Genomic DNA, 15,905 nt, shown 5'->3' on the forward strand with positions numbered 1-15,905 from the left:
CTAAAAAAAAAAAGAATAAAAGCACCATTAAAAGGTGTGCGTGTGTGTTTTCCTGATAGTGTACAGTACGTCAAGTTCACCGCTCTGTCGTCATGGTAACACGTCACTCAGTACGTTTACGCCACAGCGACTTTTTATAGAATTATCGTCTTAGTCCGACTGAAACTGGACTTAAAATGCACATAAAACATGAAGTACGCGTAAACAAACCTGGCGGACGAACACGTGATTAAATTTAATTATTTTTTACATCAATGGACAGAGTCAAGAGGTTTCAAACCCACGGCTTATGGGCCACGTGTGGCCACATGTGATGTTAGCATCGAGCGAACTGTGCGTGAAAAACATAGTGAGTGTTTAATGAACCTGCCTCTGGCCTTTAATCTTTGATTCACAGCAGGTTTGTTTGTTCGTCTGCGACGTTTTCAACGTACAAGACTTGGGCGACTTTGTGGGTTTCTTTGTTTTCGTGTTTACGATGACAAAAAACGCGACACGTTGTCGCAGAAAGCTAATCGTCTGGTATTTTATTTTGAAAGGATCACTCCTGCCGTTATGGGAGTTGAATGTATTTTGAGGTGAAATTCCAGTTTTAAGTCATTTATTAGATTTCAATCATTTCTGATCATTTGATTATTTGTTTTTCAGCTTCTTAATTGTGAATATTTCCTGGTTTCTTTGCTTCATTTAACAAAGAAATCAGAAAAACTGAATCAATTTTGGTCTGTGGACACTTTTTTGGACCAAAATCACTGTTATTTTAGCTTCTTCTTGGAGCTAATATATAGCTAATAAGTATTTTTTTAGTTACATTTTTTGTGGAGCATTTTAGCTTCTTGAAGTCGACCAAGTCTTCAGGTTCACGTCATCGCAGACAAACACAGAGGTTTTTGACACTTGTCGTCGTCATTGTTGTTGTTGTTGTTGTTGTTGTTGTTGGACCCTGGTCTGACAGTCATCACATCATCATCAGTGGGAAAGTTACCCTCACTTTAATCCTTAATCTGTCCTCCTGACACAGAGGGATAACGGCAGGATGGACGGTCTGACTCTAACTGAAGAGGAAGATGAGAGGGTTGTTTCTGAGGAACATTTGTGGAATGAGATCTTAGACGTTGGACGGTGTAAATATGTAAATAAGAAGCTGCTCGCGCTCTGACGTCCACGTGTCCTGATCCCATGGTTTAGGTCCAGGATCCATTAATGACGTAATAAAAGAATATAAACCAAACCAAATATGGTGAAGCAGCGTTCAGCTGGGACCTCAAGGACTTAAAAGGGACATATTATGCTTTTTTCAGTGTGTTTCAGTGTGAACACACAGGAGGACGACGTCGCCCCCTAGAGTAGACCCGACCCCAGACTGAGAACCTTGACGACCTCAATAAATTTCACTACAGACTGGCATTTCTGGAGTTCTGGAGGTTTTCTTGTTAAAGTGTCTTTGAGTGTCCTGAAAAGCGCTATAAAAATATCATTGTTAAAATGAGTTTGTCCTCTTTAAACTTAAATGTTTGCTTGCATTGTACGTTCTTTTAATACTTTTTTATTCTCCATTTTAGTCGGAGCCTTTTTTGTTTACTTTCTCTCTCTCTCTTTACATTTAACTCAACAACAGTGGAGTTATTTGTTGAGGTGTCAGAGGTCAGTTTGACCCCTGAACCCACAAACCTCACCTCTTTAAAACATACTTTTTCGCTTGCATTGTGCGTTCTTTTAATACATTTATTCTCTGTTTTAGTCTAAATTATGTGTAAAGCAAACAGAGTTGCACCTGCGTGTGAGCATCTATGAAAATTAAACCTAAAAAACATCCTCCTGTCCAGTATATTTTTTGCGTTTATCGTCCAACTCGTGTTTTAGACATTTAACTCAGCACAGTTTGAGTTGTTTGTTTAAATTCAACAGAAACAAAGAGGCCGGCTGGTGTCGCTTGAATATTATCTCAACTCCTGCGACGGCGTGTGTGTGTGCGTGTGTGCGTCCCGTCCCTGTGACTGACCTCTGCACTCTCTGACGTTATTCTCTCCACAAACACTGATGTTTACAGATGTGATGACGGACGTACGAGCCACGGTTTCTCCTCGTGACCTGTGACCTCGGCGTCACAGAGTTCTGATGATGAAGAGAAAAGAAAGAAAAAAGATAAAAAAAGAACTTAAATGTTGAGCATGGAGGGGTCAAATTCACAGCTGGATCCACGTCCACAGATGTGAACTTGGTCGTCGCTGTGAGAAAAAGGCACTGCAGTTTTGTTTCAGTGAGAAAACCTGGAAGTCTCTTCTTTCTTTCTTTCTTTCTGTCTAGCACTTTTCTTTCCTCCTCTCCTCCCTCGCTTTCCTCTCTGGCGTTGGCGTCGTCGGGGCGTGCGTGGTGTTCTGTAGCGTGCGTCCGTCGCGGGCGTCGCTACGTGTGGTGAACCTCGTGGAACATGAGCTCGCGGGGGATGGGCGTCTCGGCGCCGTACACCTTGGAGGCGCGGCGCTCGAACGCGGAGACCATCTGCTTCACCACCTCGTCGAAGAAGACGTGAGCGAGCTGGGAGTGGATGAGGGAGCGGAACTCGAAGGAGATCTGAGGAGGGAGGGAGGGAAGGAAGCAGGGAGGGAGGAAGAGGAAGTTAGCGGTTAGATTTCAAAGTAAAGGCACACAGTTCTAAGTAGGGCTGAACGATATATCGTTATCGTATCGATATCTAGATATGAACATTCAAGATATTCATATCGAAAAAGCAACGATATAAACAAAATTGATTTTCCCCCGCGCTCGCCCTGCATGTACAGCTCTGGCGGTCACAATAAACTTCATTTTTACGATTGCCCTTGAATGCACCACTACGGCCAGCCAACCACAAACCTTATTTCATGCTTGCTGTGGAACGACAGCTGAAGCCAACCAATGACAAACATAGGAGGGCGGGAGGGAGACGGAGACTGAGACACGCACATACACACACACATACACACGACATACACAGCGGGAAAGAAAAGTGACAGAAGATAATGCGGCCGGTGGCGATTTTGTGCCAAAACATAAATCATCCTCCATTATTTGGAGGTATTTTGGATTTTAAAAAGGATGTCAACCCGAGCGAGGTGTTGTGCAGGTCGTGCTTGGCGAAAATTGCAACGAACCAAGGTAGCACAACAAACATGTTTCACCACCTGAAACAACACCATCGCGTGCTGCACGAAGAGTGTATTACAATGAGAGAAACACCGGGGACTTCTCAGGTATCCCAAAAGAAGCCCAAGTTAAGTGTGTTTACTGATGCGTTCAGTAGTGTTACACCATATGAGTCGACGTCCACCAGACATAAAGGCGTTACAGACGCTATAACATGCCACATTGCAAAAGACATGGTACCCGTGTACACAGTCTCACAGTGAGTTCTCATCAATAAAACACTTTCCATGTGGAAAGTTTCCACAGTCTTTTGTATTATGATGTTTTTATTTTTCTGAAAAATGCTTGCTTTTCACCGAACCCGTAGTCATATCGTATCATATCGATATCGAGATATCTGGCATGAATATCGAGATATGAAATTTTGTCCATATCGTTCAGCCCTAGTTCTAAGTCTCTTTGGCTACGTCCACACGTCTCTGTTTTCTAAGAAACTTTGGCTATGTCCACGCGTCTGTTTTCTAAGAAACTTTGGCTATGTCCACACATCCCTGTTTTCTAAGACTCTAAGGCAACGTCCACACGTCTCTGTTTTCCAAGACTCTTTGGCTACCTCCACACATCAATTTTCTAAGAAACTTTGGCTATGTCCCCAAGTCTCTGTTTTTCAAGACTCTTTGGCTGCGTCCCTGCATCTCTGTTTTCTAAGACTCTAAGGCTACGTCCACACGTCTCTGTTTTCCAAGAAACTTTGGCTACGTCCACACGATTCTGTTTTCTGAGAAACTCAGTCCTAATAGTCTGAATAGGAAAAGGAGCATGGGTAGTAACATGACATGGAAGCTGACACAGTATTTTCTACTCACAGCAAAGTCCACAGTACAGGTCCGAGGGTAACCAGGGAGACCGGGGCTGAAACGCCAAGTCGTCTCCAAGTGGTTGAAGAGTTTCCCCTCTGAACAGGAAGCCTGACAGGAAACAGACCCACATTCTGTTATTCTTATAACAACTTCACTGACAAGAAGAAGAAAGTTTGTCCAGTAAAGAAGCAAAAAAAAGGGGGCTTTTCTAGTGGGATTACTCGTTGAATATTTGTGGGATTATTTATCGAATATTCAAATATTTTAAACTCCAGTTGTTGAACAGGATGCATTCAAAGACCCTGGTAAATTCCATCACTTCTGCAGGATCTACAGCACATTGAGTTCAGAGGAGCAGCTTCAAGGCGCTTTCAAGGAACGTCATAACATCTCATGGAAACACACAGTCAAATAACTAAAGGCACAATGGCTGCAGGGAGACAGTGCCTCACCTTGACCAGGTGGGGGCGTACTGTTGTGATTAGAGAGGTGTAGTTCTCCACCACAGGAGGGAAGCCCACCATCAGCTTGGCCTTGCAGAAACCAGATCTCTTGAAGACCACGTCTGACTTTTTACACCAGGGAACAAAGAGGCGGTAGTTTTCCACGCCCGCCACCACGTCATAGATCTCCTGCATGGAATACCTGAATAAGAAGAAGAAGGTGCAGAAGTAGAAGTAGAATGCCATGAGATTAAGGCGTGACGATTCTGACACACGGAGGAAACAGATCAAATAAAGATCAGCAGCTGTGACGCAACAGTGAACACGACTCCTGACCCAGAAATGTTCTCAAGTCAACGTAGAGCAGAAGAGAGACAGACGGAGACTGTGTGTCTCACTCTGTCCTCGTCTCTTATGATATATATATATATATATATATATATATATATATATATATATATATATATATATATATATATATGTATATATAACTGCTTCATAAAAAGACCAAGCTGCTGCTGGAGTCTACTTATGTAACCAGACCCTGGTTACGTGTGATTATGACATCACTGTGAATCACAGCAGGACATTAAGCACGTCACATGACAACATGGATATATGGAGTGGAGGCTCAGCTGATAATCACAGCATTAACTCATTTATCTATATACGACATTAGGATTAATCAACGATTAAGAGATTATAAAACAATTGTAAAGACTGTATATCAAGACATTGTGATGTGGCCAAAAACAAGTTTGAAATATAAGAACCTTCCAATCAGATTAAATCATACATGGTTGTTGTTATATTAAATTATATTTCATTTATTTTGTTTGCGTATACTTGAGTGGCTGCATTTGTGTACTCTTGCAAAAGACATTTTTCACCTCCAGGGTTTTTTAATCCTGGTTAAATAAAGATAATAACAATAATAATACTCTGACATGGAGGCCCAGGTCTAGTGACTACATGCATGGTCTCTTCCTGGGTTTCAATAATCCAGTGCATTTATTTCAGGTAAACTGTCAGAAAACAATACAGAGACATCCAACAGTGATGGTCTAAAGAAGTTACCAAGAGAATCCATCTTTGAATTATAGTGCTCTCTTCTTTTGTCCCCAAAATAATTTCCCTAAGGGGATTAATAAAGTATAAGATTTAGATTTAAAACAACCTTTTCATTTGAAGCCAAGTTAAATCCCTGAGGATTAACTACTCAAACAACCACTAAAAGACCAATGTCTCCTCAGAAAGTCTCATGGCACTTTCCCACTAAACAGTTCCAGGACGGCTTGACTCTACACAGTTTGGTATCGTTTTCCATGACTTCATAGCTCCTCCTCCTCCTCCTCAACGTGGGCGGAGCCATCATAGCACAGCTGCGCGAAACTGCTGCAACGTGGTTTTTTCATACGCGACACAAACACACAAACTAGTGACTCGTAAAGCAGCTGTTTTGGGTGTAAATGAATCATTAGAATCGGTGGATTTAAAAAGATTTGTTCACAGAATCGTTCGGTACTTCCTGAACTGAAATACCACTGAGCGTGGTCGTGATTCCGCGGCTTTCAGCCGTGCTGTCGCTAAATACACCAGATTATTGAGATTTTAGACATTTCCTTTGCTAAATGTTGGAGAGTAACGTTAATATTTTCAGGGATTTTTAAGTCTTTTTAACTGATCTACAGTTGGACATTGTTGGCTTTGATTCTTGTGTTGAAGTCGCGCTCGTGACTCTTCCACTGACCAGTGACCGGCAGTCTGTTGATGTCACATTTTAGTATCGGCTCAACTGAACCTCGTCAGAGAAGGTGCTAAAAGATATATATCACGGATGGAGAGTGACAATTGACAGGAAGTAAGAGCGCTGGACTATATTTTAGGGGAAAAGACTTTTGTCCTTTGATCATTTCTCATGAAAGGATCTTCTGATGTAGTTATCTGTCGTTTATTCCGTACATGTTATTAATGCATCTTCCCCACTGCGACAACATGGTTTATATCACACGCCGTGAGTTTGTCCCCCAGAGGAAGTGAAAGCACACTCACCCTATGATGCGTCTCTCAGAATACTCCTTCCTCTTGGAGAAGGAATCGGCGAGATTGAAGAAGGTGCGCACGGGTAACGCAATGCCGGCGCTGCGCCCCGACATGACCGAGCCCAGCAGCGGAGACAGTCGCGTCATCAGGATCCCGCATGACGACAGATACCTGATCACAAAACAAACAGGTCAGGAAACCACAGTAAGAATCACACAACTCAATACGGATATTAAATATGTGTGTGTATGTATATATTTATATATATATTATATATATACATATAGATATATATATATATATATATATACATATATATATACACATATATATACATATATATATACATATATATATATATATATATACACATATATATATATACATACATATATATATACATATATATATATATACATACATATATATATATATACATATATATATATACACATACATATATATATATATGTATATGCACACACACACATAAACAGCAGCTTCTATTCTATATTTACAGTCAAACGTTTGTCATGAGTCCAGAGTCACTTTGACTAAATGTCCCTATTCTTATTAATCCCCATATGTAAGGTTTCTGGAAAATGTACCGTGACTTTTAAACCTCTTTCTAGTCCAAATCTGATGTTTTCTTGGTATATAATCGACATCAGATTAAGTTCACACAGGATACATTGACACAGTCACAGTGCATCAATGTCTGTCCAACAACATCCCAGAGTGAAAACAGAACATGGAGCAGCTCAGTAACCTCTAATCTTACTGCACATTCCTACTCCTTTTTCTTTCATTTCCTGCAGGTTGAACAATGAAAGGTGTAACTCCGCCCCGATTTGTGTCCTAATGACACACAAATAACCACAAACTTTGAGCAGATATAAAAACACTCGGCATGACTCAGCAGTTTTACCTTGAAGTTGGTTTTAATTGTAGTGGAACATTTGACTTTTATTATTATTATTATTATGTAACAATGACAGTGTCATTAGTTGGGAATGATGAGTCACCATTTCCATCTGTTTACTCACAAATATTGTTAGGCCTTGTCACCTTCTTTCGATCTGTATGCGGGGGTTACCACGGCAACCGTGGCAGCAGCCAAGAGCACATACCTTTGGCTACTAAGAACATAATTTTGGCTACTATCATGTCTGACTGTGACTACGGCTGAGGACGTCGCACCAGACGATGCTCGGGCCGTAATTATAGTCTTAAAGACAACAGCATGGCTGGAAATGCTGACTCATCATTCCCAAACTAATAACATGGCTGTTATTGATTTATTGCCCTGTGATAAGATAATTAATAAAAGATTTTAACTCATAAACCAACAGGCACAGTGGTCAGCGACTGGGGGGCTAATATTGGGCCCGGACAAAAATCTTATTTTTATAAAAATGAAACGATCTTCATAAAAAAAATGACAAAGTCACGCAGAATTCTGAATTAAGACAATCAAATTCAAGTTACTCCGTTTTCAACCAACGCACCTTTAAAATTAGATAAGATCTGAAGTTTAGGTGAAGTTATGTTTTAGTGGAGAAATTGCAGTTGTGAATATTGCTGATACTTTTTCATACCCTCTTTTTGACAACCATATAATTAGTTTTTATATCATTTTTATACCATTCTTCCAATAAGTTAGGAAAGCATGTACAGTGCTGCTATCTTTATAACTATCATTACCACCAAACATGACTCAGCATGACTCGGCATTCCATAACTTTTGCCTCAACTCAAAATATTGGGGGGTGTCAATATTTACTAAAAAAAACAACTTTATAAGTCTTCTTGTGGTTCAACTGTTATAAAAACTGTAAAGTTTACTGCATTTACTGAAGGATTATTTTCATAATGGATAAATCTATTAATTTTTTTTCTTGATTAACTGCTGTTGGATTAGTGTTTCCCATACCTCAGAATGGTGATTCTTTTTTGTCAACAAACCAAAGTGATTCATGATTTCTTTGTTGTATGGAGCAAAGAACAAAGAAAATATTGACATTTAAGAAGCTGAAAAATCATAAAAATTATTGTTGAAAAAAAAACCTAAAAATTATCAATCATCAAAATAGCTTGAAATTAATTTAGTAATCAATTAATAACCGATTAATTTTTGAAGCCGGGTGACCAAAATTACTGCATATATAAAAAAAACAATTTAGTATTCAATTAACTGATTAGTTGTTGCAGCTCCAATATGCTCAGGTGATTAAAAGACTCCAAATTAAGGAATAAATTGATGAAAAACAAATCCATACAAATGCAGAGTGAAAGTATAATTGACTGTTAATGTTTTCATTTGAACTCTATTTTATTTGTTTCACTTTCACTCCTGGTGAAAGAGAAATTAAACAGTTTGAGTTTCAGAATAAGTTCTGTGGCTTTCCGTGATGTTTTAATCCCCCACCATCAGACCTTTCGTGTCACAAACAACAGGAAGTGAGCGATTTCTCGTGATCCCTTTGTGCTTCGCTGAGCCTGTTAAAGCCTGTAAATGAAGCTCACACTGAGCTGCTCCCAGTAAACACAGAGCATCAGACCATGAGACGCACTCCTGACACCTCCTCAATCATTGTCATTCTAATAAAACAGGGACACAACACATGTCTCGACACCAGCCTGGACCACCGTTAACAAACTCTGACACCTTCAGTTTGTGCCCTCTCCTCCTGCACAGCTGCTCCATCATGGGCTTGTTCAACCCTGTTTTTACATTTCTTTAAGTGTACAGAATCTAAGTGTTTAGTGTTTGGCCTGAGGGAGAAAACTGCACTCTCACACTCAGTCTGCTTCTGCCTCTGCGTCTAAATGACAATTGAGATTGCTTTCTTTTGGTTTATTTATCAAAATATTGAGAGACATAAACAAGAATAGAATCTCTGGACAGGGTTGAGATTTAGTCCATACTGAAAATGATCACAACAAGATTAATTTCTGGGCTGAAAACGACAAAAACCTATATTATTTTTCACAAATCTGAGGCAAAACATCTGTAACAAGCAAGTGTTGAGTCTCAAAGTGTGTTTGAAAAGTGCATAAATATTATATGGATGCATACATTGAACATATGTTAGTTGATATTGACATACTTTATCTTAAATGATATATATATTGTTATTTAAGATCCGTTGTACATATCAGAAAATGGTGGAAATTTTCATTTGGCGTTTCCCAAAACCTACGTGTCTGCCCACAAAATAAAAATATTCAGTTTCACTGTTGAAAAAAGAGCAAATAAATCAGGAAATTGGAACTCAAACTCAAACTTTGAAATACAACTTTAACCGTATTGTCACTTTAAATCAACTAAACCAATGACTACAACATAAGTGAAGGCTTACAATTTAAAAGAATCTGAACAATACACTGGAGGGCTGCAAGTGAAACATTATTTATTTTATTTTATTTATTTGTTTCTATCAATTATTTTTCATTTAACATAAATGTTTGGCTCCACTTTCACCAGCAACTCTCTTAGGATAGACAGTAGACAGATGGAAAATATTCACAATATTATTTTCACAATAGGATAGTTTCTCAATTATTTGATGAATAGTTTGGTCCATAAAATGTTGAAAAATGCACAAAAATATCCAGTGACTTCCTTGTTTTGTGGAGCAAAGAAACCAAACAATATTCACATCCAAGAAGCTACAAACCACTGAAAAACTATTAATAATGAATTGAAACACTGCAAGTATACAAGGTCGTTAAACGCTTCAAAAACCTGAAACATTCCATCTAATTTCAATCAGATTTCACAGAGAAAAACAAAAGTACTAAGAGTACTGAGCAAATACTTAAAAAATGCAACCAACATTTAATTGATGCAGGTTTTAAACATCAGAGTCAGGTTCTGCTTCCACTTTCTGTTCAGGACAAAAAGCTGCGAGCCAGACTCTTCTTGACACCATGAATGGGACGACTCTTTATTTCAGCCGCGGGGTCACTGAAGTTCATGAACATACGACCCATCAAAAGCATGTTGGCGCGTGACATGTTGGCTGTGTCCCACAGTCAGTGCCTGCGGAGCCCCGTGTGTCCCACAGTGTCCCCTGGCACGGCATCGGTTTCCACACACGTTTAAATTTAACTCTGCGTTACGTCACACGCCAGGATTTGTTCTCCTCAAAGTCGCTATAAAACCGCCAAGTCTATGTCGCGCTTCTCACAATTTTGTGGAAAATCTAATTGAGATTAAAAATGTGACAGAGCATTACCACACATCACCACCAGGGCATTGATACTGGGGTATGGAATCACATACGATACGCGATACATAGTCCACGATATCAGAAATATCGCAATGCTATTGGTATCGTGGTTCTGTGATCATCAATATATTGCAAGGCAGCAAGACAGTCATATTGCGATACATCACGATATCTAACTAATAACGACTGTGGAAAACAAAACGTTAACATGTAAAATTAAACGTGCAGATTCCTCTACTTATTCACGACATATAAAGAACAAAGGTCAAAGGTCATAAGGTCTATGTATTGAATGTGGATGGAGCATCTCTTAACGTAGCTTTCTCCACGGTTATCCCGCTGTCTCCTGCTTTGAGTAGCGCCGCCGTGAGGAGACATGAAGTAGCTTCGCCTGGCGAGGGAAACTGGCACGGATTGTTTACTTTCGAATGCCTTCATTTATTAATTAAAATATCAACATTCTGGTGTATCGATTATCGCATTGCAAGAGGAAGAACAACGTTATATTGTCAAATCGATATTTTGACCCCGCCCCTAATTCTATTGCTCTCTTTGAACTCCAGCATTGTTGCTGAGGTTGCTCCCCCGAGTTTCCCAGTGGGGAATCTAAGAAATTTGAACGCCCGATGACTTTGGAAACTCCTGCTATCTTTATCGTTGTTTTTATTGCCACGCTTTGCATCGTCTTTGCTGTATTTTTGTGGCAGCTCTACAGCGCCAACCGCAGGCCTGGCATATAAACTACAATGTTAAAAGTCATTTTTGGGAGGTATGGAACTTTTTAAATGTGAATATTTAAACATTAAAACTGTATCTTTTCAATTTGTGGTTCGTCGTGTCCAGGTTTGGGAGACACGATCGAAATGTTTGAAAAATAATCGACAGATTAATCGATTATGATGAATATGCGGCTGTTTGTTGAGCATCGGAATTCACTTCTGAAACTTTTCGGTGTCACCTCTTTGTGTGTTGCCGCCGTCTGTCTCGACATAAAACAAATCACTTCCTGTGTGCAGCGCAGGAACGTCTGTCGCCTGAACACTGCTGCAGTGGCAAACACACCCTCCCTGTGTTTGCCACTGGTGTCAAGCAGTTTTGTGAGAAGTCATAAAAATAGACATTTGTTTCTACTTAAAGTTGCATACTACTACTTTTCGCTGTTTGACGCTGTGTACGAGTTACATTTTAAAATTTCTTGTTCCGTTGCCGGTCGTCGAGTTTGTTCAAAGAAAGTTCATTCATGAGCGTCTGAAAGGTGATACACAGCTGACACATGGCACTGACCTAAAACTGGCAAGTGTATAGAGTTACAGTAAAGGTTGAGAAATCTCCCCGGCAGAGCTCAGAAGGAGGACAGTGTTTAGTGTACAGATGAAGGATAAAAAAAAAACAACCTGCATATGACTAACTGAACAGGTTTGATGTGTGTCCACACTGGCGCGGTTAATCTCTAAAGTGTTCAAGAGTTTTCCTGAGAAGAAACAGTTGTAAACAATTTGCCACATTCCAAAAAAACACTATGTCACAGAGCTGAAGCTGGAATTCAGAGTTTTTTTCCCCCCAAAGAAACAAGATAAATGCTCTTTTCTAACCTCAAACAACCCGCCTTCTTTACACCGCAAATGAAAATGGATCTCGACAAGGCCCATACATGAGCTGTTAACAGATAAAAAAACATGTCATGTACTCAATCACATGACCTTTTTTCCACCTGGAGTGACTTGGACGAATCTGTAGCTGCTGAACCATGTTCTTGTAAAACAAGATTAAAATGAAAAAATATAAATATAAGATTTTTGTTATACAGAGCAAAGAAAGTAGTAAATATTCACATTTAATAGGAAATTATAACAGATTTACAGATTATACACTATTTTTTATTAGTTTTTGTCTTACTAAATAACATTTTTAGGAATGATATACATTTATGAGCACTGGTGTGAATAGTTAGCTGCCAAGCTGTCATGTTCGATTATCGATTATTAATCAAGTTACTCTATTGATTGCCAACTATTTTGATCATGGATTAAGCAGGTTTTTTTTAATAATATTACTCAGCTTCTTCAATGTGCTCCATACAACAAAGAAAAACAGATTTATCGATTAAGAGAATAATCGTTAGTTTACATAGTATTTGCTAACCCAGTCAAACCAACCTAATACAATTCAACAGCCATTGAAACTCATGCTATAATGTTCATGATTTTAATTTAATTTAATTCTGAAAGCAGCAGATTGTGGCGTTGTTGAGCTGTTTCTTCGTTAAATTACCAGGTGTTTCCACTCTTTTCTTCCACTCCATCCATTTCAATGAGGTGGAAGAAAAGGGGATTCTTTTCTTTGCTCAATGTGATCTACTTAACCATAGATTACATAAATAGGGGCTTTCATTAAGGTGTAAGTGAACCTACTGAGCTGCCGTCACAGTGTTTCCACATTGTTACAGGCTGTTATCTTCTATATTCTTTATTAACTAACTGTGTATACGGTGTGTTATAGTACTATTAATACTTTAAAAAGTACTTTTTGACATTTATAACTACGGAAAGCAAACCTCACAGCTACTCTATGTATGCAACATATTGGAAAATTGAAGTTTACCGTGTTGTGAAGCTTTAAGTAATCTGTTTTTTTAGTGCATGGGGCAATAAAAACATGTGCTGTCACAATAATCCTGGCAAACACAATTGAAAAACACAATACTGTTGCGATAATTTTATATACTTTTATATATATATATACACGTTGAATTCAACAATGTAAACAGGAAGAACTTTCCGTTTGGTTTTAACCATTTTGGACAAACAGCATTTTCTGAAATCTTAGCGTGGACACAAACTATTTTGCCTGAAGAAGTACAAAAAAAACCCTGAACACTTTTAAAAAAGGTGTTATGAAATGTTGTGCTGGTACAAAAGCATACCATGATGCAACACATTATACTTCGGAAAGAAATTTTGAAGGAAAAAACCACCTCATTGCGATCTTATTGTATATTGTACTGTCCTAACTTTTCGTTAGGGCGGCAAAGATTGATCGATTACCAATCAAAACAAGTTCTAGCTTCCTAATGTGAATGTTTTTGGGTTTCTTTCAACCATAAAAAAATCATCATTCATTGTTCTGAAATGGCTTGTAATGTACAGGAAATGAGTACAATTACTTACGAATGCCAATATTTGAGCATGAGCCAGATTCACGATTATCATGCCACGATCAAGATTTTTTTTTTTATCGCGATACACGATCGTATCGCCCCGTATTTGCCCCGTCCATACTCTTTACCTGTTAGAACCGACGGACTGACAGTTTGAGGACATTATAGTTTGTTTTTGCACGTGTTAACGTGTAAGTAGTCCCTACTAAAGTCGTGTATTTGTGTGTGACTTTTCTTGTCATACGTTGTACGATTGCCGGAGGCTGTGGCTCGGAGCGTGTTTTTCCCTTTCACTTTCGAAGTTTAGTCGACTAAAAAGCGTATAAAAGTAGAATAAAAGACAACTTACTTGACGTTATTCCTGCTGTGAATGTCCCTGCTTGCTGTGGAGGGTAACTGTTTGACACACTCGGCGACTTTTCTCAAACTCCGGCCGCATCTTGCCATCTTCTCGTCGCCGATGGCTCTTCACTCCTTTCTCGTCTGACTGACACTCCTGCGAGAAGAGTCGCTGTGTGGCCCCGCCCCATCTTACCCGCTGACGTCACGCCTCCTCCCGATGCTCGGCCTGCCATTGGACAAGTCGTACCCGCCGAGCGCTTGCCATTAGTCAGTGCCGGCTGCTTGTCGGGATGTGCTGATGACGTGTGCGTAGCATGCGCGTGCACGGACGCGAGCGCGCAGGAATGTCACGAGATGTTGGCTCTCAGGTTGCTGCTCTGTTTGCTTTTTAACCTTTTCAAACACACACACACACACGCACACACGCTGTGGCCCCGCAGTGCTTCAACAAGGTCGCACTCTCTCGCACTGTGTGGTCACTGAGTTACATACTGACCTTTAAAACATCTTGTTCGATCTGAGACAAAGGAATTTTGTTTTTTAACGTGACCTAGCGGCCACTGAGGATCTAGTCTGGTCAGTCTGGGGGCCGGTCAACTGAAAAAAGGCGATATGAGTTTAAAATTAAATTATTAGTGACAATATTTCACGGAATTTCAAAATAAAATTGTTTGTTTTGATGTGGAACACTCTATAGGTCATAATAAAAACATGTTTATGATGCAAAATGGAAAAAACATACCAAGATAGATAGATAGATAGATAGATAACTTTATTTATCCCTGAGGGGAAGTTGGATTATCGTATGGGGTGGGCCTAATGAAATCCATTGGAGGGCTGCATCTGGCCCACTTCCCGTGGGTTTGACACTTTTTTTAAATTATTTGCTAATCTTCACAAAAATGACAAAATCAGTTTTAAGACAGTCTGTGGTAAAGTCAAGTTACTTTTTTCAAATCCGAAACATCCCTTTAATTTGCCATTTTATTACAAAAAAGTTTATATTTGAAGAAAAAAGCTTAGTGGAACATTGGCCAAATTAAATCCAAGAAGAAAGAAATTGGCCCCAGGCCATACTTACACTTGACAACCCCTGCTTCACGGGTTATTTCAGGTGAAGTTAAAAATAGGGATAAGATAAGGATTAGTCAAATTAAAAAGTCACTACTAAACTCTTTTTAAAAACTCCCTACTATGTTGACTCAAAAAGTACAAAAAGCACAACAAAACAATTACAGTTACTTTTGTACTATCCTCAGTTGTTTACTCACAATTACTTACATATCAATTGGTTACTATAGTGATTGTTTTGAGCATTTTCTTTTAGAGCATTAAAACAAGGGGTCCATTACGTATGTTATTGATCTCGCAATTTGGGGCCCTGAACCTAAATGACACTGGTTATGTTTTGTGGTATATATCGGGCCCCTTAATCATAGAACATGGGTTATGTTATTCACCCCTGATATCTGAAAGGGGCCCCTTTAGACTGGAACAGACTAGAACAGCCGGGACATCTTTGCTTACAATTGACCTATAAAATACCGCTATGTTTTGCTGAATTACTGGCTCACATGAGCTATCGAGTTGGAGCTTATGAGCAGTCACATTCATTTATAAAAACAGATCCTGAAAAAAATATAAAAATAAATAAAAAATTAGAAATAGATATGTTTAAATTAATAAATATAACAAAGAT

The 15,905-nt window shown here is 39.1% G+C and overlaps 1 protein-coding gene across 2 annotated transcripts; it reads right to left on the minus strand.

Annotated features, from left to right (window-relative positions):
• Window positions 1–214: 214 nt before the first annotated feature.
• On the minus strand, window positions 215–14,364 carry coq10b (coenzyme Q10B). 2 transcript variants are annotated; one of them, XR_006359980.1, is made up of 6 exons: window positions 14,214–14,364; window positions 6,482–6,643; window positions 4,439–4,631; window positions 3,993–4,094; window positions 2,271–2,574; window positions 215–2,115 (listed from the first exon to the last, which is right to left on the minus strand). XR_006359980.1 is itself a non-coding variant. In XM_044019873.1 (5 exons), exons 1-5 carry the CDS (start codon window positions 14,309–14,311, stop codon window positions 2,407–2,409), a joined length of 723 nt encoding a protein of 240 aa, XP_043875808.1. In that variant the 5' UTR covers window positions 14,312–14,364; the 3' UTR covers window positions 215–2,406. The 2 variants fall into 2 exon arrangements, 1 of the variants encoding a protein (XP_043875808.1); XM_044019873.1 differs by having other exon boundaries at window positions 215–2,574.
• Window positions 14,365–15,905: the final 1,541 nt, after the last annotated feature.

This window comes from Solea senegalensis, linkage group LG2 (assembly GCF_019176455.1).
Source record: "Solea senegalensis isolate Sse05_10M linkage group LG2, IFAPA_SoseM_1, whole genome shotgun sequence".
NCBI classification, from domain to species: Eukaryota; Metazoa; Chordata; class Actinopteri; order Pleuronectiformes; family Soleidae; genus Solea; species Solea senegalensis.

Excerpts from the sequence above, each read along its gene's own strand:
- coq10b (XM_044019873.1), bottom strand. The coding sequence starts at position 14,311 with ATGGCAAGATGCGGCCGGAGTTTGAGAAAAGTCGCCGAGTGTGTCAAA. Across the intron at positions 6,644-14,213 it reads CACAGCAGGAATAACGTCAA|GTATCTGTCGTCATGCGGGA; the intron begins GTAAGTTGTCTT and ends TTTTGTGATCAG. Across the intron at positions 4,632-6,481 it reads TCTGAGAGACGCATCATAGG|GTATTCCATGCAGGAGATCT; the intron begins GTGAGTGTGCTT and ends CTTCTTATTCAG.